The following is a 20,689-nucleotide window of genomic DNA, read 5'->3' on the forward strand; positions in this document are numbered from 1 at the left end:
ACCCACGCACACTGCCCTAACGGGCAGCTCACCTCCAGGGTTGGGCGGCCCCTCCTCTGCCCTCAGACCACTGAGGTGGGTGCTCCCAGGAAGCATCTTCTTTGGAAAGGGCTGAAGCAGCCTTGGCACTACTACCAAAAAAAAAAAAAAAACCTGGAACCTGGACATGGAGTTGCCACCTACATCTCCTTGACTTGAATCTTCGAGCCTGGGGCCTAAGAATGCAGTTTTCAAAGTCTCCTCCAAAAGCTGACCTGTTCAGTAAGTGGGATGGGGATCTGGTGCTTAAGAAACGCGGCCCCTCAGACAGGTGAGGAAGGGATGGCAGGACTCTGAAGCCACAGGGCCCAGGCCACAGGGGACAGGCTACAAGCGCGCAGTTGGGACCAGCCCGCAGGCACCAGAGACGCCAGGACAAACAGGCTTTTTGCTTTGACCTGAAATCAGGATCCTTATCTGCTTGGGACGCTTGGCAGGAGCTGCTGATGGGGACAGTGACAAGTCACAGAGGCACTTGTCTTGGGTCTTCCCCCCTGTAGAAGTCTCTAGAAGGAGATCCAAGAAACTGGCTGCCTCTAGGGATGAATCTGTAAATTGTGGGCAGGAGAGGGATAGAAATCTCACCGTTTGAATGATCAGAACTTTTGAATTCTGACCTTGGTGGAAATGCTACCAATGAAGAAAACTCTATCTTAAATTTAAAGCCAGTGTCCCCTGTGAGTGAGGAGGGTTCAGACGGTGGGCGTGTGCTCTGGGCTAAGCTGGGCCTGCTCCAAGGACACTGCTCAGGGGCTGCTGGCTGGCATCTTCCATGGAGAACTGGTGTCCCTTCCGTGCCAACGTCCTGCCCCTCCGCTGCCAGCCAGAGCCGCGGGAAGAAGGAGGGGGCTGGCCCCACCACCTCCCCCACCTCCTGGGCCTGGCAAATTCGGCAGCATTCTTACCAAAGGAATGACACTCGCTTCTAGTCTAAAGGCTCCTTTCAAAAAAACAGGTGGTCACTTGGGATCAAGGCACCTGACAACAGGTCCCTACCTGGCCAGGTAAAGCAGGGACGACAGCTTTCCTGTGGCAGAGCTTCCTGTGGGGAGGATGGCCAGGGGTGCTGTGGCGCTCCTTACGCTTACTGGGCATCAGGGAGCACATGCTTCATTCGAGTGCCACACACACATACACACACACACAAGGCTTAGACTGGATTTAAACTGGCACTTCCCCCCAATTTTTCTTTCGCCTCTTAAAGAACAAGTTTCACAACGCAACACCGACAGATCCTGCAGCACAAGAGCCCAAATGGACAGCAATGTGCGGCTCCAGAGTCAGAGAAGAAAGGGGACATGAGACCCCATCCTTGCCAGAGTGACGTGAAGACAGATGGGCTCCGTCATCCCCAAAGCATGGAAACACCAGTCCTGCCAAGTCTCACTGTTGTCACATGTGCACTTGGCTGAGTGAGGGTCACGGGAGACAGCGTGCAACCCAATGTAAGACTACCCAAGACCCCGGTTTACTGTGAGAGGAAAACCAGCCCACGTGGCTAAGAATCACAAGCAGGAGGACAACCAAATACCTGGGCCCAAATCCTTAGGGCCCAGCTTGAGCGACAAACAGAAGTTAAGGACTAAAACAAAGTACATACTAGAGTTATTATTATTTCTCTGATTTCTCCAACCTAGGCCTGCAATGGGCCAGCCCCACTGACCTCCCCATGCACCACGAGGGGGCTGCTAGTGGTCAGGGGATTTCCACACTGCGTGCCTACAAAGCTCGTCCACATAAGAAAAGGCTGCGTGGAGCACCTGGGGATGCGGTCGGGTCAGCACCCGACTCTTAGTTTCAGCTCAGGTCATGATCTCGGGGTCATGAGATCAGGCCCTGCGTGGGGCTCCCAGCTCAGTGGGGAGTCTGCTTGGATATTCTCTCCCTGCCCCCCACGCCCCTTCTCCACTCATATGCTCGCTCAAATAAATAATCTGAGAAGAAGTGGGGGGGGGGGGTGAGTTGCAACCATAATTGTGGGACCAACCATCAAGAACAGAGCACCTCACTCTACCATACCAGGAGCCGGGAAGAGAACGTGAGATTCTCATAAAAATAAAAGTTAGCTGGTTGGTCACCTGCTGGAGATCCATGGTGTGGTGTCAGATGTCCCAGGTGACAGGGCACCTGGTCTGCTTTGGGGCCACCCATCTGCTGACCCATGAAGTCAAACCCACTCAGCTCGCAAGATGGTCAGGAAGGCTGGTGACACCGCCTTCCCCTGGAATCTGTGCGGCCTGGCCACTGCCATCCCAGAGCTGTGCGGACACAGATCCATGCCTAGAAGGGGGCTTTCAACCTAAATCTGGGTCCCCACTGCCATTGCTTAACGTACCCTAAAACATGGCCACAGAGTTAAGAGTGTATAGAGTGGGCTGCCTAGGTCCCAGACCAGGCGATGGGAACCTCTCCCGAGAGAGGACACTAGTCCTTGTTGGACAGTCTCCTGAAGCACCTCCCATCGGCCAAGCACAGCTGGCTGGCTGGCTTGCAGAAGCTGTATAGATTCTACTGGAACACTAGGAAATAACTGTCTCAACCTAACAGAAAGTACTTTTTTTTTTTTTTTAAACCACTACTTGGGCAGCCTGGGTGGCTCAGCAGTTTAGCATCGCCTTGAGCCCAGGGCCTGATCCTGGAGACCCAGGATCAAGTCCCACATCAGGTTCCCTTGCATGGAGCCTGCTTCTCCTTCTGCCTGTGTCTCTGCTTCTCTCTAATGAATAAATAAATATTTTTAAAAATTAAAAAATAAAGCCACTACTCTTTAGTATGCCACAAAATTATGCCAATCCTGAGAGACCCAAGAAGGTTAAGGCAGGGTGCCTGAGACGGGGAGATGGCCAAAGCTCAGCTTGTTCCTTAGCATCTCTGCCAAGACCACACGGCAGTTCGCCCCCTCATCGCGGTGTGTCACCTCCCTGAGAGGACTCCAGGGCTCTCTCCCTATCTACCAAGCTGGACTTCTGCACGGCGGACACAGCCATCACGGAAGAGACAAGCTGTGTCCATGCTATTAGGGACCCCAGGCAAACTTACCGCAGTTAGCAGGGTCGTTATTCCCCTGGGGCCTTGCACACTCAGTCCACCCTGAGCACAGCCACCCTTGCCCCATCTGTCCTCCCTGCTGAGAGGCTGTGGGATGGGAAACATTAGGTCTTCCTTCCCTGTCCAGAGAGAGTCCTCCAACACCTGCGATGCCAGAGATGGAGGGCCAGGCTCAGTTTAGAGACCAGGGCAAAGGGGAGACATGACACCAGAAGCTGCCATCGCAGGCCACCTCTCGGCTCTGCGTGGCACACAGCCCAGCAGCCACAGTAAAGAGAAAGGAAAGGACCCTGTGGCAATGGATGGCTTTAGGACCACACACCAGGCAAGACTGTGGCAAAACCCACTGCTCCACCTGCCAGGACGACCAAACGGCTCAGCCCCGAGTGTATGTACCCAAAAGTGTTGCTGGACACGTCCCACGTTTTAATGATGTCCATCTCCCTCCCCAGCAGGCCAACTGGGCTACTAGAGACTTTCAGTCCCTTCTCCATCCTAGTGAGCTCCCAACTGAAGTGGGCATACCCAGGGCATCCTAGGGCCACAAGGAAGCTCCATTTGGGGTAACACAGGTGCTAACTGTAGTATCTAAATCTTAAAGGCCTCTTCCCCAGGGAGTCCCGTGATTTCACCTGTGCACCACACACACAGGGGGCCAGGCCTCGGGCTTAGACAGGAGCTGGTGGACATGGCAGGCGTGTGAGCCATGTCAGCTTCCCCTCTTCACCAAACACAAGGTGAGCGTCTCCTTGGACTCCAGGTCCAACTGTGAGTGAGAACCTGCCCCGATGGGAATCACGATGCCAGGGATGGGGGTGGGGTGACCTGTGGGGACAAGCAATGGAGCGACACTCCTAGGAGCATCCTGGTTGTGGAGGAGACGTGATCGGGCTGCCCGCAGTGAGTCTGAGGATAGCCTGGCGTCCCCTGCAGATATGAACTCTAAGCAGCTGATCTACAAGCCTGGCCCAGACACATCTACACTGCCTCCCACTTCACAAGTGAGTATGATACGTCCGGAGTGGTCCGGCATGATGGCATCACCCGGCAGGTGGAGCTGGAGGCTAAGGGGGCTCAGGATGGGGGGTGTGGACAGGACAACAGCAGGCCGAGGTTAGGGCCTCAGACATGCAGGCTTGGATCCCTGTGCTTCATCCCCATCAGCTGTATTCAGAGAGAAAGAGGTGCTGGTACCCAGAGATACACATAAGGCTACAGAGATGCAGAACAGCAGTGTAGGCTTCTCCAACAGCCAACACTTGGTTGGGAGGCTGGCCCTGCCTCCCAACTCCCCCACCAAACACCACAAAAGTCAGGAAATCTGTGCCCCATAAACTAAAACCATCACTAGCACCAAAGTTGGCCCACATGAAGCACAAGAGCAACCAGGTGGTCATGTCCCCACAGCCGAGGCCTAGAGCTAGCTTCCCTGAGCCCCTCACTTCTTGCCTTCCTGGGGGCTGGCACAGGCAGTAGCCTCTGAATTCTGGAGCATCCAGTCTCTGCACAGCTGAGGCACCAAAGGTACCCCAGACAGACAACTCAGAGGACACTGGGCTGCAAGGCCCAGACCCTTGTGTAATGCAGGCTGGTATTTTATGGAGGAACGGCACAACCCCAGAGCACTTTCAAGGAGCTCCAGGGAGGCCAGCTGGGAGGAGGGGCCTGAGAACCAGCCTTAGACCAGGTAGGCTAACCCGGCTGTTTGGGATGCCCACCAACAGCCAGGAGTGGAGGGCCCTTCTTGTGCATAGCAGCTCGGTCTGTGGGCCGGGTCAACAGCCACTGAGCCCCAGGATGGCCACGAGACAAAGGACAGCAAACAGCAGGGACTTCTTCCCTGGGGGCCACCACCACTCCTGGGCAACATGCCAGGCTGTGTCTTCAGTTAGGCCATCACTGCTCACGTTCTAAGGACGGGAGATCACACACTGATGAGCACAGGCACGCTCAAAACAGGACAGCACTGCTTTAATAGCTTCAGAGAGCACATTCTCAATTAGCTACCTACTCCTGGATGAAAAATGACTTTCTGGGACACCTGGGTGGCTCAGAATTGAGCGTCTGCCTTTGGCTCAAGCCTGGATTCCAGGGTCCCGGGGTACAGTCCTGCATTGGGCTCCCCATGGGGAGCCTGTTTCTCCCTCTGCCTGGGTCTCTGCCTCTATCTCTCATGAATAAATAAAATCTTACAAAAAAAGAAAAAGAAAAATGACTTTCTTCCTAATCTCTGTGATAGCAGAGCTTGAACTAATTTATTTTATTTTATTTTTTTATTTATGACAGTCACACACACACAGAGAGAGAGAGAGGCAGAGACACAGGCAGAGGGAGAAGCAGGCTCCATGCACCGGGAGCCTGACATGGGATTCGATCCCGGGTCTCCAGGATTGCGCCCCAGGATTGCGCCCCGGGCCAAAGGCAGGCGCCAAACCGCTGCGCCACCCAGGGATCCCTTGAACTAATTTACTTTTTTCATAGCTTTCAGTTTACTGAATTTCAAGGGGGTTTTTGTTGGAGAAAAATCAACCTTATGAAAGATCTCTATCATTGATATCTTCAAACACAACTTAAAACATAAACTTTTATGCTGAGCATTTACATACCTTCTAACATGAGAAGTATTTTAGGCAGTGGGAAAAATACCAAATGCTCTAGGGGAACCTAGCTGCATCAGGCGGTGAAGCGCCTGACTCTGATCTCATGGTTCTGAGTTCCATCCCCACAATGATGTAGAAATTACTTAAAAATTAAATCTTAAAAAAAAAAAAAAATACTAAATGCTCTAACTGAAAGTAGTGGACTAGTGCAGTCAGAAACTCTACCCCACAGAGCACATGCATTAGTTATCTACTGGCGTGTAACAAATCACGTGCCATATAGTGGCTTAGAACATTTACTGTCTCTCAGTTTCTGTTGGGGCAGGAACCTGGGTGGGGCTTGGCTGGGTGGTCTGGCTCAGGGTCTCTCCCAGAGCTCTAGTTGTTTCATGGCTTCAGAGGGTGGGCAGGGGAGATCTGGAGCCATGCTCACCCACTTGATTGACGCAAGGATTCTATTTCTTGTAGGTTCGTAGACAGTGAGCCTCACTGGCTCTTGGCTGGAGGCTCCCTCAGTTCCCGGCCACATAAATCTCCCCGAGAACACAGCATGATTCATCAAAGTATAGAAGCCAACAGGGCAAGAGAGTCAAGTCTTCTGACCAGAGAGAAACCACATTCTTTTATAATCTAGTCACAAAGGTGACATCCACTCATTATTGCCATAGTCTATTTGTTAAAAGAAAATACTCAAGAGGAGATTTCACGGGGCCAAGAAAACCAGATGGCAGGGGTCCCTGGGCACCATCTAAGAGGCTGCTGACCACAGCAGGTAACCCAGGGCTCTGGATGCCATTTACTCTCCTCCAGACCCCTCTATGCAATGGTAATTTTATCATAAATAAGGTCATTTCTAATAAGAGACTTCTTAGAAATGATTTTATTGGGATGGAGAACTTCAAAAACCAATGTTCTAAGCTTGACTTGAAGAAACCAAAAAAAGTAAATTAAAAAACAAAGTAGGCAGAAGAAAAAAAGAGCATAAACCATTAAAATAAGAAATGGACAAACAACAGAGAAATTAAATAAAGCTAACTTTCTGAAAAGATAAATAAAATTGATACATCTTTAACCAAAGTAACCAAGAACTAAAGAGAATACAAATTACCATTATCAGACAGAAAAGAACATCACTACAGACCTTACAGACATTAAGAGGTACCCAACTAGTAAGTGACCAACTTTTCTATGATCACTAACGCAATATAAAAATGCTTTTAGGGATGCCTGGGTGGCTCAGTGGTTGAGCGTCTGCCTTCGGCCCAGGGTGTGATCCCAGGGTCCTGGGATCGAGTCCCACTTTGGGATCCCTGCATGAAGCCTGTTTCTCCCTCTGCCTGCGTGTCTCTGCCTCTCTCTGTCTCTCAAGAATATATAAAATCTCACAAAAATAAAAACAAAATTTATATGGAAATGTGATAGATCCACAAAAGCCAAAACAAGGGCTCCCAGGGCTCAGCAGAGAGTCTGCTTGGATTTCTCACTCTCCCTCTGCCCCTTCCCTCATGCACACAAGGAGCTGTCTCAAATAAATAAATAAATCTTAAAACACACACACACACACACACACACACACACAAAGAGAAACCACAGACTCTGGCAGAAGATCTGCAAATAATACCTGCCTGAAAAAAGACTTTCATCAAGAATATATAAAGAACTCTTGCAACACAATGATAGAACCCAACTAAAGTAACAGCCAAGCGTTTTAACACACGGACTTCACCTAAAAGAAACGAATACCCCAATAAGCCCATCAAAACTCATTTAACACCAGTGTTCATTTGGGAAACTCAAATGCTATCCGGGAGCTGTAGAAAACAGGACCCCTGCACCTGCTGGAGGGACCGGTCTCTTCCCACAGAAGCAAACCTGCGCCCGCCATTCAACCCAGCAATCCCACGCCAAGGCCTGCATGGGAGATGAAATGCACATCCATCCAAAGACTTGCAGGCAGATGCTCAGAGCAGCTTTATTTATAATCGCCTCTAAATGGAAACAACCCAAAATCCATCAGCTGATGAGGGGATAGACAGGACGGTGTGTCCATTCAGGGGACAAAGTACTGATTCGTGTGGAAGAGAAACGAATCAATCACAAGGGCGTTATGCTAACTGAAACACAGCGGAGCGCACACCCTGATTCCATTTATATGGGACTCCAAAAAGGGCACAACTGACCGAGGCAGGCTGGTGGTGGCTGGGGGGGCCTGCATGTGAGGGGTCACTAGGGGGTGACAAGAACACACCCGGCCTCACCTGTGCCAGGAACACATGCAGTCACTGCAGACTCGAATCAGGTAGACTGAAGGAAGAACCTGACGGTCTGGTCTCAGTATCGGCTTCAGTTAACTACTGATACACAAAACTCACCGATCAACACCGTGCCTCTGACTCTGCTGAGAAAAGTCAGACTCCACTCAGAGGAAATTTTAGTCACTATGTCACCCTTGAGTGTGAAGCCCAACCCTGGGAAACAAACTGGCCTTCGGCTTCTGGACCCGGCGCCAGGCCACATGAGTGCGGCTCTCCTGAAGAACCATTCCTCTAGGAGTACACTCCGCTCCCCCCAGTCGGGGGGCAACACCCTCCCCTACTCCACAGTCAGCACTTCCGGAGGTGCCCATGCAGCACGCACACACACGACTTCCCAAAGCTACTGTGAACACACAGCACATGCCTTCGTGTTCTATAGTAGAACACAGGCTACGTGCTTGTGATCCCAGATTACCTGAAACTGATACGAGTCTCACGTAGTATATTAAACACTCGCACCCAAACAATGAAATGTGCGGAGTTGTATAGAAGTTGAGACTCCCAACCTATAAAGTGACACATTCCAAGGAGTCTTAAGTGCCAGGGTTTTAAGCCAAAACACACATAACCCACCATGACGAAAATTTGGGAATAACAGCTCCCAAATCTGTACTTCTAGAACAACTTATTTCTCAGTAACCAGAGCTCCTGAACTCTACATTTGTCATCCTAACCACAAAGTGGTCTAGAAACTGGCTAATAGCACCCCATTTCTAATTGTAACCACCCCACTTAGTTATGACTGCTTTTGTAATGACCTCAACCATGGTGCCAAACCCAAGTCCTTATATGTTGAAGGGACAAAATAAATAAACGTCTGGTAAAGTTAACTGCCACCAGACTCCCGAGGTCTGGCCACAAAGCCAGGTTTCCAGTTTCTTGAGCTCCCCAAGCCTGATTCCCCGAGTGCCCTCGGCTCGCTCTCCACCAGGTCAGCCCAGAGCCCCCCCGCACTGACAGGCCTCCCAAGCAGCCAAGCCTCCCTCGGAGGGTCTGCAGCCCCCCTGCTCCCTCCTGCTCACGGTGCCCAAGCGGCTCTCGCTCATCTGGCCGCTGCCCCACCTCCGCACCAGGGACAAGCTGTGCGAGCAGAGCCGTGACGTCCTGTCCCCCCTCAGTGCCCTGGCATGCGGTGGGCACCCACGGGCCGTGAAGAGCATAACTGCAGAGACGACAAATACGGAGGGTGAAAGAACAAGAGTGACCTATGTGGCTCACGCTCCACGGTCCCCATTCTCCTGAAATGCTCTTAACCTTGTCTGAGGTCTTGTGAATCCTTCTAAGGATGTTTTTAAAGATGAAAAAGCGGAGAGAAAAACATGTGGCATGACAGTAATTCAGTGCAGAGAGCATCAATCAAGGTGCTAAGGAGACGCAGGGGCGCGGGGCCTCCTGTAACTGCCACCTTCGGAAATAAGCCCGAGCTTCAGCAGTACCGCCGGACACCTGCCACCACCAGACACCTGCCACCGCTGAGACGGGAAATGAAGTCTCCTCCCAACGACAGTGACGGTGCGGTTCTGATCCTAATTGAAGGACCCCTGGGCTTCACTAACCGATCCCCAGACAGGGCCTAGTTAGCGTTCACCGCAACAGGAAACATTATGTTTGGAGAAGGAAACATTCCTAAAACAACCAAAATAAGCAGAAACAACACACCTGTGGAATCCTCAAACGAAACAGAGTATTTTAAATCGCTCAGCCCCTTACCCAGGGGTAATTTTCCAGCAGCTGGAAAATTATATTTTCAAACTTCCTTAAACAACAGGGAAAATGAAACATGGACAGAATGCTTAGGGCCGAAGTTAGCACGTCAGTGTGTTCTCACACTGGGCTTCTACCACTGAGGGTAACTCTGTGCACTCCAGGACTTCTGGACGTGCTCATCATTCAGCCACCGAAGTCCACACGAAAACTCAGATTTAAGTGCTCAGCAACGAGAAGCTGGTAATATAGAACCATGTTATTCAGGGTTTTCTAGGCCAGGCCTTGTTCCAAGCACTCTCCTTGTGCCCGGCCAGGGGGTGGTCTGCAATCGCAGACCATCCCCCCCTTTCTGGGAAAGGAAGCTGAGGGAGAGTCAGGGAGGTTCACTGGCCTGCCCAGGAGGACATGGCTGGTGACCATGTCCAGGAGGCAGGAACAGGGCAGGAGGACACGGCTGCTGACCATGTCTAGGAGGCAGGAACAGGGCAGGAGGACACGGCTGCTGACCATGTCCAGGAGGCAGGAACAGGGCAGGAGGACACGGCTGGTGACCATGTCCAGGAAGCAGGAACAGGGCAGGAGGTACCACACACCGGGATTAGCACATATCAAAGCTGACTACATACACGCCAGCGCTCCGTGACCATCCTGCCACAGCAGGTGCAACCTCGTCAACATCCAAGGACCACCCGCCTCTCCAGCCCTGCTTCAGAATGAGAGGGAAAAAAACGGCCAGAGTAGGTTGAGGGGAGCAAAGACCAGGTTGCTGGTTCCCAGGGTTCTTGACACTTTCCAGCCGGTGACGAGCTCCGTGTGCTGACGTCCACTCGGGAGTTCACACCACGAACACTGATGCTCAGTGCTAAGGACCGGGCACTTACCAATCTGCAGGAGGATCGGCGTGACCAACGCCGTCTCCATGGCGTAACAGAACTCCCTGCCAAACATCACGGCCCCGTGCATCACCCACAGGCGCACGGGGATCCGGTCTATGGACCCCTCGCTGATGGTCTCATCGTGGGTGTCCGCGCTTCCGGGCTTCTGCAGGTCCGGCAGGGGGACAGGCAACTCCTGAACTTGCATAGATTCCGAGTCGGCGTTTTGCGGGGCCATTCTCATTACCACCAAAAGCATATATGTATATGTGTGCGTGTGCGTGTGTGTGTGTGTGTATATATGTGTGTGTGTGTGTGTGTGTGTATATATATATATATATACGTGTGTGTATATATATATATTTCCTCTACCTATATAAATAATTACTATCGTGTATCTTTAAGGATAAATTAGAACGCCTTCTCTTTCTGCTTCAGTTGGGTTCCTCCGGCAAGTAACGCTTATATCCCTCTTTGTACAAATAGAGATCTCGCAACTTCTCACAATCGGGTGAGACACGCAGCAAAACAAAAGGATTTTTGGTTGGATTTTAAACATATGGCTTGCTGGTTTACTGTGAATTAGAGTTAAAAATCCATAATTGCCATTCAGTTAATACCAGTTTCATCATTATTATTGAAGAGGTGCTGAAGTTACTTTTCTTGCTACAGAGAGGTGGGAAGGTGACACAAAAAGGAGGTCCACCGTTGCTCCCCATCGAGTGACTGGTTGATCTGCAAAAGAGGAAAACAATCCAGCAGAGTCAGTCGGGGGCGGCCGCCATGTGGCCAACCCCCCACCCCGCCCCCGCCCAGGCTGTCCAGGAGCTCCATGGATGGGTCCTCGGCCACCTGGAGACCCTGACCTCAGACCACCGCGGCTCTCTGGTGCTTACTCGGGGTCAGCTGTGGACAAAGACACTAATTCCTGGAGATGGCTTCTTGTAGAGACCTAACCCTGGGGCAGGGGGGTAAAGACAACACCATGGTGGGAAGCCAGAGAGATGACGGACAGACAGCTGGAGAGAGCTCAGCTTCTGCTCTTGAGCCGGCGAGACCCAGCAAAGAGCAGAGCTGTCAGCCTCCTGGGAGTGGGAATGGAGAGGCTGGGGAAGCAGGGAGGCTGGACAAAGGAGCAGAGATGGGTAGTGGGAGGATGGGTAGAGCAAGAATGGGGTGACTTGCCACCCTAAAGGGGGTGGGGGAAGGATGTTCAAAGTCCCCCCAAAAGCAGCCAAGTACGAGCGTGCGGGCTATCTACAGGGATGGTCTTTGACCTTGGCAGGTTATAACTCTTTCTGATCATCAAATGAAAATCACAGCCCCTCTCCAGGGGAAAAGTACCTGCACCGCAAACTGAATATCCCGTCCAGGGGCTCACAACCTCCTGACCCACATACAGCATTCCTGGTGGGTGGAACTCCTCAGCCCACATTCCCGCTGTCCTGGGCTCTGTGATGCATTCTCTACCCAGAGGAACACATCACAATAAAGCGTCCACTGCCTTGCAACTAACTAAAATTTCCCCGTAAGAAGGTTTTAGGAAAACACAAGATAGGACTAAGGATGCAGGTCTGCCCATGCACTCGGCTGGACTCAGGCCTCCAGGCACTGGGGTTCTCCTCAACCTCAAGTGCATTAGATGAGGGGACCCGAAAATCACACAAATGGTGTTCCCATCTTACTTATTCTAACGTAGGCCTGTGAATTGCAATCTCACCGGATTTTCAACAACTGGTTTAAACAAAAATATTTCTAGTTAATAGTCACTGGACCAAACATGATCTTAATTAGCTCCTTCTCCCTCCCCCACCCAAGGGATGGGCAACCAAGGAACCAAGGGCAGCCTTCCCACGGAGCGCCCCCACAGGGAGCCCCAGCCTCAGGCAAAGCTGGTCCTTCCTTCCCTCACCATGTCACCATTCCAGGGCTCCCTCAGGGCCACTTCTTCTTGCAACGAGGATCCCTGAGGACAGCAAGTCTGCATCCTGCCTGCACAGGTGCTTCTCATGTTCCCCAATGTTGCGACACTTCACTGACAATCCCTGTCCTCAAGACTGCTCTCCAACTTTCCAAGTGGCCCCTACCATATAACATCTCAATTAAAAAGTGGGGTTTGGGGGCACCTGGGTGGTTCGGTCAGTTAAGAGTCTGACTCTTGATTTCAGCTCAGGTCATGATCTTAGGGTCATGGGATCAGGCCTAGAATTGGGCTCCACACTGGGTGTGGAGCCTGCTGGAGATTCTCCCCCTGACCCTCCCCCAGCTCGCTCGCTCTGGCTCTCAGAACCACAGGACAAAAACAAAACAAAAAACAACCAGGGTTTCTAACCTCAAATCTTTTTAGAAAACATATTATGAAACTACTTGTAACCTACAAAATAAAACAGTATCTAAAAACAAAATCGCTCAGCATTAACAATTACCAACATCTGCACTCTCACTCCATCCCTACATTCGGAGTGATTCCTGTCCTAAGAAAATAGAAGAGAAGAAAACTGTTTGTCAACCTGTCAAACCACAATATGGGTTCATGATTTTAAATGCTTTCTTCCACCAAATAAGATGGGTCACTTTTACGTGAAGGACGTGTATCCAGACAGGTTTTCAACGCCCATGCTGATGACCAGGGGCTTGGGGGGCAGGAATGACAGTCATTTTTTTCTAAGAATCCTGGTGACCCATTTATGGGTCACACACAACCCTTGAGCTCCGTCCCAGCGCCCCCGACCCACAGCTGCAGCCGTCCCGACACCCACGCCTGAAAATCGGCAGGCCCAGGCCAAGGCCATCTCAGCAGCAGCCAGGAATCAGGCAGCCGAGCTTGGTACTAAGTACACTGGAGCTGTTCCTAAGGCACTGGTTCTCCACCGGGGGCAATTCTGCACCTCCGAGGACACCAGGCAGCATCTGGACACATTTCTGGTTGTCACTTCCTTGGGTGGAGTCCAGGGACGCTGCTAAGTACGGCCCCGTGGTAGAGAATGATCTGGCCGCAAGTATCAACTGTGTCGAAGTCGAAACACTCTGCTCGAAGGTTATTATTAAATAAATGTGAAAAAGTCTTCTCCAGAAATGCTGAAACACTACATTTTACATGATTACGTTTTGAATCCATCAACTGGGCCAGATGTGGCAAATTCCACATCACTGCCTCTTTGTGGAACCAAAACCAGGCATTGCTCAAAATGGACAGGAAAATGCAGGTGGGCTCACACCACTGTCTCCCAGCGCAGGAGGAGGTGGCCTCCGGGCTCCGGTTTGTGGCAAGAAGAAGAAAGGTGCCGGCTATTTCCTCTGGGGAGCCCCAGAGACCCCCAGCTCGCTGCCGCAGCCTCCCGCACCGAGTTCAGCTGGGTCCAGTCTGAAGACCCCTCTGCAGCCCAGCCCTCCCCAGAAGATGCACTGCGGCCGTGCAGTGACCGTACCTGGTAACACGACCCTGGCCGGGGCAGGGAGAGGCTCCCACGGCAGAGGCCACCACCTGTGCTCCCCCGGTCCCACGGTGGGAGCCCGGGGCAAATCGCAGAAAGAGTGAATGAATACATGAATGAATGAATGACAGCCAGCTAACGTGCTGACCAGAATGTACCAGGGGCTGTGTGCGCTGGAAAGCCACCCCCCACCCGTGCCAAGCTCTCTCGAAGAGTGACACCCAGGGTAGCTGGGTGGCCGGCTACCGGGGTCAGGCTGCAGGGAAGCCCGCATGAAATGACATGAGCGTGGCGTGGGGTTTACCTGTCATTCAAGGAGGCTAGGCATTAACACAGCTGGCTTCCCTTCCTCAAGCCGTGCAAACGCAGTGAATAGGTTTTACACAGGCAACTTCACTGTCATCTATATTGATGAAAATGACAAATAGCGTTAGCATCTTCAGTTAGCTTGACTCTAGGTAGCAGTTAGTAAATACAAGTCCATCGACATCTCGCAGCTCTACAGACTCACCCACGTTCGCGTTCTGAAGCCACGGCAGGAATGCCCACAGAAATCAGCACAAACTCCCAGAGCGGAAGCCGCTTTCCAACCGCTAACTTAGAAACGAGACTCAACTAACAAAACCTACTCCTGTTAGAGGACACTGGGGTTCCCCAAAGATCTGACTAACCCGGTTTACAGTCAGGCACCTTGAAGACAACACCCAACTGCTCAGCAGCAGCTTACACTCGGTGGAGACAGTTTCCAAACACTATGCAAATCCGGGGGTGGGGGGGGTGGTTTACAAGACTTTTAGGGAATGATAAAAGATACTTTGGGGATCCTCTTTTCCTCTCCCTCTGCTCCTTCTGCTCATGCTCACATGTGCTCTCTCTCAAGTTCAATCATTAAAAAAAAAAATAGCCACAGTCGAGGAGTCCATGGAACCGGGAAGGTGTACCAGCCAACTCTGATAGGTCAGGCTATACACACAGGCTGTAGGATGGCCAACTCGGCTGTTCATTCCCAGTGAAAAACCTAGTGGGTACCTTTCACGTCTCAGATCCATATTCTCGTGTGTGCTGTCGTGACGTCAGGACGCACTGTTCTCTTTTCATCGTGGCCATCGGATCATGTCAATAGGATTTATTGGTAAGTCCACTCCAGCACTGAGACTCCCCTTTGTCATACATCAAATTTCCATCAGTACTTGGGTCTGTTTCCCAGCTTCCTATTATGTCCGGCCAGCGTGCCTGTCTGCTCACGCCCAGTAACCCACTGCTCTAAGAACAAAGTGCGCAGGAGGTTCTAGACTCTGCTGAGGCCATACCCTCTCACTGCTTCATTCCCTAGCATCTAGCATCTCCCTGTTTATTCTTGAATGTTTGTTTATAAGCATATGAGCTCTAAGAGCTAGACTAGCTCAGGAAAAAAGATATTTTTTGCTGTTTTGTTTTGTTTTTAATTTCACTCATTTGACAGAGAGAGCGTGCACATAAGCAGGGGGAGAGAGAAGCAGGTTCCATGCTGAACAGGAAGCCTGACTGGATCCCAGGACCCCAGGATCATGATCTGAGCCAGAGGTAGATGCTCAACCGACTGAGCCACCGAGGTGCGCCTGTTGGTATTCTTACTGTGATTCCATTAATTGTTAGGGTTAGCTTGGGGAGCTGCCATCATAGACCGCCAGGACACCAATCCGGGAAGGAGGGCTCTCTCTTTGTCCCACACTACCTCAATGTCTCTCAAGAAATTTCATGCTCCTTTTTACAGGTTTTGCACATTTCTAGTTAAGTTCTTCCTAACGGTTTTATCTTATTTGTGGCCACTGTAGATGGGATTTTCTCTTCCCTTATATTCCAACTGTTTATAGTCAGCCTACAAGCAGGCTAGTGAGCGTTGTTTGTTCATTTGCTCAGCTGTAACCTACATGCAGTGAAAACGTGCCACGTTCAATCGATTCTGACAAATTTATATCGACACAGACCATTTCCAGTACTCTGGCAAGTCCCCGAATGTCCCTTCCCCTGCAATTAAGGCTAATGATCTTTACATTTTAATTTGGTGATCTAATTCTTTAAGTGCCTGCGAATGGACAAAAAGGCTATCACCGAGTTAACGACAAACCTACCAACCATTACCAAGCTACGTATAATCCCCAGCTTCGGCTAACACAGGATTATGTTCCAAAGTTCACGTGTGCATTGCTTGGAACCTGATCATCGGCTCCTCGGAGACAGAACCCAGGGTCCCTCCCGGTGTGAACTGAACTCAATCACAGCACTTGTTCTGGAGCGAGGCACAAGGACCCATGTGGCATACGGCTGCACCTGTCCCGGGTACCAAACCTGAGATGGTCTCCCCACACTTGTTCTATTTCTAGGGCCCTTTCCATGGGGACTCAAGAAAAGGAAAAGAAAGAAGCTGAGAAGAAAAGGCAGGAGCACAGGGGCAGGTGCACAGGGCGGCTCTCCCATCAGCCAAGCGCCAGGGCGAGGCTGCGTCATCCCCGAGGAAGGCAATCAATGTCAAACCAGGTTTCCACTGTCCACAAAGCTCCTTATTGCAGGCAGACTGTTTTCTTTGAGGAAGCTATTTTATGTAAATGGTAGAATATTAACCAAAATAACCAAACCATTACAATAAAACATCTTACGAACATTCTTCTGAAGGACCTAACTTATGAGGCCACGCTAAACCCCGACAAATACACTGAAACAGCTTCAAGAGAAAAGACTGGTTTGCTCCTTCCCCAAAGCACGGGCAAGGATGTGCTGCAAAGAGCCTCCTCTGGAGCTGTTGAAAAACGTGAAGCTTAAGCCGTGACTTATTCCAGCATTATCCAATCGGAAGACCAGAAACACGTTATGGACAGGTTTTCCCCTAGCAGAGAAAACGCGCTTCCCTCCGCGGGGACTGTCGCCACGTTCAGGGACAAGGACCTGGGTAGGATTTGCAGATGCACTTAGACCAGTGAAACTACCATTGTTCCAATCAACAACTTCCTCTATTGTCCTGTTTCTAATTTAAGGGTAACCGATGCCAGAACATGTGACTTCCTACAATTTGCTCTGTGGAAAGCCGGCTGTTAACGGAATGCCATCAAAAAGTTAACTGCGGAGCAATCTCAGGCCCCGCCAGCTTCGGTTCAACTTTGAGGTTCTATCCATCTCCTGGAAATCGGTCAGAGAGGAGTTAATGCGCACTTGCGACACGCCTCAAACACGTCCCGGCTGCCTCCACACCCCCCGACGCACAAAGGCACACGTGTGCGCCCTGGCAGCGCCTGGGCACCGGGCGTGCAGCGAATCCGAGACGGTGGCTGCTTCATGGCCACAGCTGTTTGTTTTGTGCACCCATCTAAAACCAGGCATCCACACCCTCGAGAAAATCCACTGCAACTACCAACATTCCTCTTGCAACGCCATCAATTATTAACCTCCGACGAGCGTGCCGAATAGCGAGGGGCACAGTGCTCTCCATCACCACCAGCAGCACGCCTCCCTCTCACCAGACGACCACGGCCCAGAACGCTACCCGACACACGACACAGAAACCAGGGAAGCCAAACGAAGGCCAGCATCGGCTTTTAGAGCAAGAGTCTAAAATGACGTGAAATCGATCAAGCAAGTTCGAAGTATCCCTGGTAAGAAAGAAGCATTCCAGCGAATCTGTTTGTAAGGTTATTTCCTGAAAAGCATTTAAGAAATCCCACGGACTTCCAACATAAAATCAATGTTCTATCAAGAGACAGACATGACACAGATTGAGAGAAAATATTTGCAAAAGGCACATCTGCTAAAGGACTGTTCTCCAGAACACACAGCACACGCGACAGTAAGAAAATGAAGAAAAGACAAGGCACCCAAAGAGACCGCTCAGTAAAGATGCACGACGGCAAGGAATCACGTGGAGAGATGCTCCACGCCACGTGGCATCAGACACCCGTAAACTACAACTACATCCCACTACACCCCTATGAGGATGGCCAAAGTCAGGGCACAGCCACCAGATGCCAGCGAGGACGTGGAGCAACAGGGCTGCTCGCTCACGGCTCATGGGAGCACAGGATGGTGCAGCCACTTGGGAAGACAGTGTGGCGGTTTCTCACCATCTAAACACGCTCTTCCCAGGTGGTCCAGCAGTCCTGTTCCCTGGTACTTACCCTAAGGAGGTAACACCTTATCTCCACACAAGAACCTGCATGTGGATGTCTAGTTTTATTATTACTTGCTAAAACCTGGAAGCAACCATGGCGTCCTTCAGCAGGTGGATGTTTAAATCCTCTGTGGTCTGCCCAACGGAATGTTATTTAGTGCTAAGAAGACATGAGCTCTCGAGCCAGGAAAAGACAAGAAAGAACCTTAAACACATATCATTAAGTGAAAGAAGCCAATCCCAAAAGGCTGCTCCCTGTAGGATTCCAACCACAGGACATTCTGGAAAAGGCAACACTATAAAGACAGTAAAAAGATGGGTGGTTACCGGGGAGTAAAGTGGGGTGGAGTGGGGGCGGGCAGAGGGATTTGGGGGCAGTGAAACTACTCTGGAAGGTACCATAATGGGAGACACACGTTGTTACACACCTGTCAAAACCCACAGAGTGTCCAAGAGCAGGGGTGAGCCCTAAACCATGGACCCGGGGTGGTGAAGACACATCAGCACAGGTTCACCAGCTCTAACACATGCCCCACTCTGCTGGGGGAGGTGGATAATGGGGGAGGCTGGCTGTTCAGGAGGATGAGGGTATGCAGAACACCATCCTCTATGCTCACTTGGCAGTAAACTGAAAAATAGTTTACGAATAAAAAGTAAGTATCTGGGATCCCTGGGTGGCGCAGCGGTTTGGCGCCTGCCTTTGGCCCAGGGCGCGATCCTGGAGACCCGGGATCGAATCCCACGTCAGGCTCCCAGTGCATGGAGCCTGCTTCTCCCTCTGCCTGTGTCTCTGCCTCTCTCTCTCTCTCTCTCTCTCTCTCTGTGTGTGACTATCATAAATAAATAAAAAATTTTAAAAAAAAGTAAGGGTCTTTCCCATTAAAAAAAACAAAAACAGAATACTCAATCAAAAATATCTGACAAGAAAGGGTTCCAGAGGTGGTCATCCCGAATGTTCCGGACTTGGGGAATTACTTTCTCATGTGTGAAATTACCTTCCTCTAGGTATTATGGTGTCACCTGCAGAAACCCAGCCTGGTCTCCTCTGAATCAATGTGCCTCTACGGTCTAGGAAATGTGAGCTCAAGGATAATAAAATTAAGATATATTGAAAATGGGGAGGGAGGGTACCAGCATGGCTCAGTCCATTAAGTGTCTGCCTTCAGATGGGGTCACGATCCAAGACCTGGGATCCAGCCTCGCGTAGGGAGGGTGGTCCCTGCTCTCCCTCTCTCCCGTGGCATCTGCTTCTTCCTCTGCCCCTCCCCTTGGCTCGTGCTCCCCACCCCCAAATAAATAAAATCTTTAAAAAAATAAATAAATAAGGCTTGTGACGTTGTGGTATCCCCAAAGAACACAGCCTCTGTGGCTGCTGTGCCCCACACCAAACTCCCATGCTACTGGATCAGGAGCTGGGGCCTCTGAGAGGGATCAGGTCATGAGGGTGGAACCCTCATAAATGGGATCAGTGTCCTCACGAGAGACATCCCATGGCTCTCTGGCTCCTTCCGAGTTGATGACACAGCAAGAAAACGTGTATGAACCAGGAAGCAGGCCCAGAAGACAGACAAGTGGTCAATCTGCCAGCACCTTGGGCTGGACTTCCCAGCCTCCAGAACCTCAGGGAGTAAGTGCCCACTGTTGAGGACACCCCAGCCTGTGGGTTTGGTAGGCTGCCCCAGTGGCCAAGACCACAAGCATCAGTGGGAATCAGGCCACCCCGGGGGGCTCATTTACAAATGTCGAGGCAGGCCTCCACCTGGTCCACAGAACCAGCTCTCTGGAGAGGGACCCAGGACTCTGCACTACGACACACACCCACAGGACAGCTAAGTGCGACACTCTCAGTGGGCCCGAGCACCACGGCTGGGGTATGCGGCACAGTCGTTAACTGTACCCCTTTTCACTGGAGTGTCAGGGTCTGGGCAGCGCCTTGCCACTCTGGAGACAAATGATCAAAAGCTTCACTAGGACTTAAAACCTTTCAATAACCCAGCCTTTGAGTGTCTTGTGTCACAAGACCCAGTTGAGGACACTTCTGAGACCAAACACAACACACGTCAGACCTGACATCAATTTTTATTCGACTCCTTTTGATCAGCTTGTTGTGACTTGATGTCGGTCAAGGGGGAGGGGAGGGGGGAGATGTGTGTGTACACACTCTTCTAAGTATTAACAGACCCAAGCAAAGGAAATGTGGAAAGAGGCCCCCCTGGGAGCTAAGGGGATGAAAATATTGCTACACTGTTAACAAGTCAGTCTAATTAAAGTGTTTCTCAATGGATTCCCATCCCAGAGCAAGCAGGAGGGGCCGATCCCTGGACCTCCAGCATTCCTCCGGGACCACTTCTGTGTGGACCACATTGCCTGGCCCTATACACCTCGAACACACACCTACCCCCCCCCCTTCCCGTACACCTCCAGTAGAAGCCCGGGCCAGGATGCTCCTTCCGCAGGCGCCCAGGATATCTGACTGTTCAACACCACAACCCCACCCCCACTGCAAGCTCCCAGAGGTGGGGACAGCTCCCCC

General features: G+C 51.1%; 1 protein-coding gene across 11 annotated transcripts in view; it reads right to left on the bottom strand.

Moving 5' to 3' along the window:
• The window catches only part of SLC45A4 (solute carrier family 45 member 4), a 77,984-nt gene that overhangs the window by 24,900 nt on the left and 32,395 nt on the right, over positions 1-20,689 (bottom strand). For 6 of the 11 annotated variants that reach the window (XM_077847434.1, XM_077847436.1, XM_077847439.1 and 3 more), the window contains exon 2: positions 10,591-11,319. The exons of 1 other annotated variant lie outside the window; for it this stretch is intronic. In XM_077847434.1, coding sequence (XP_077703560.1) covers positions 10,591-10,843 — 253 coding nt within the window. In that variant the 5' untranslated portion in view covers positions 10,844-11,319. Of the gene's footprint in view, positions 1-10,590; positions 11,320-14,322; positions 14,422-20,689 lie in introns of all 11 variants that reach the window. 4 more of the 11 variants (XR_013351963.1, XM_077847433.1, XM_077847432.1 and 1 more) reach the window with 1 other exon arrangement.

The sequence above is a fragment of the Canis aureus genome, chromosome 14, assembly GCF_053574225.1.
Source record: "Canis aureus isolate CA01 chromosome 14, VMU_Caureus_v.1.0, whole genome shotgun sequence".
Taxonomy (NCBI): Eukaryota; Metazoa; Chordata; class Mammalia; order Carnivora; family Canidae; genus Canis; species Canis aureus.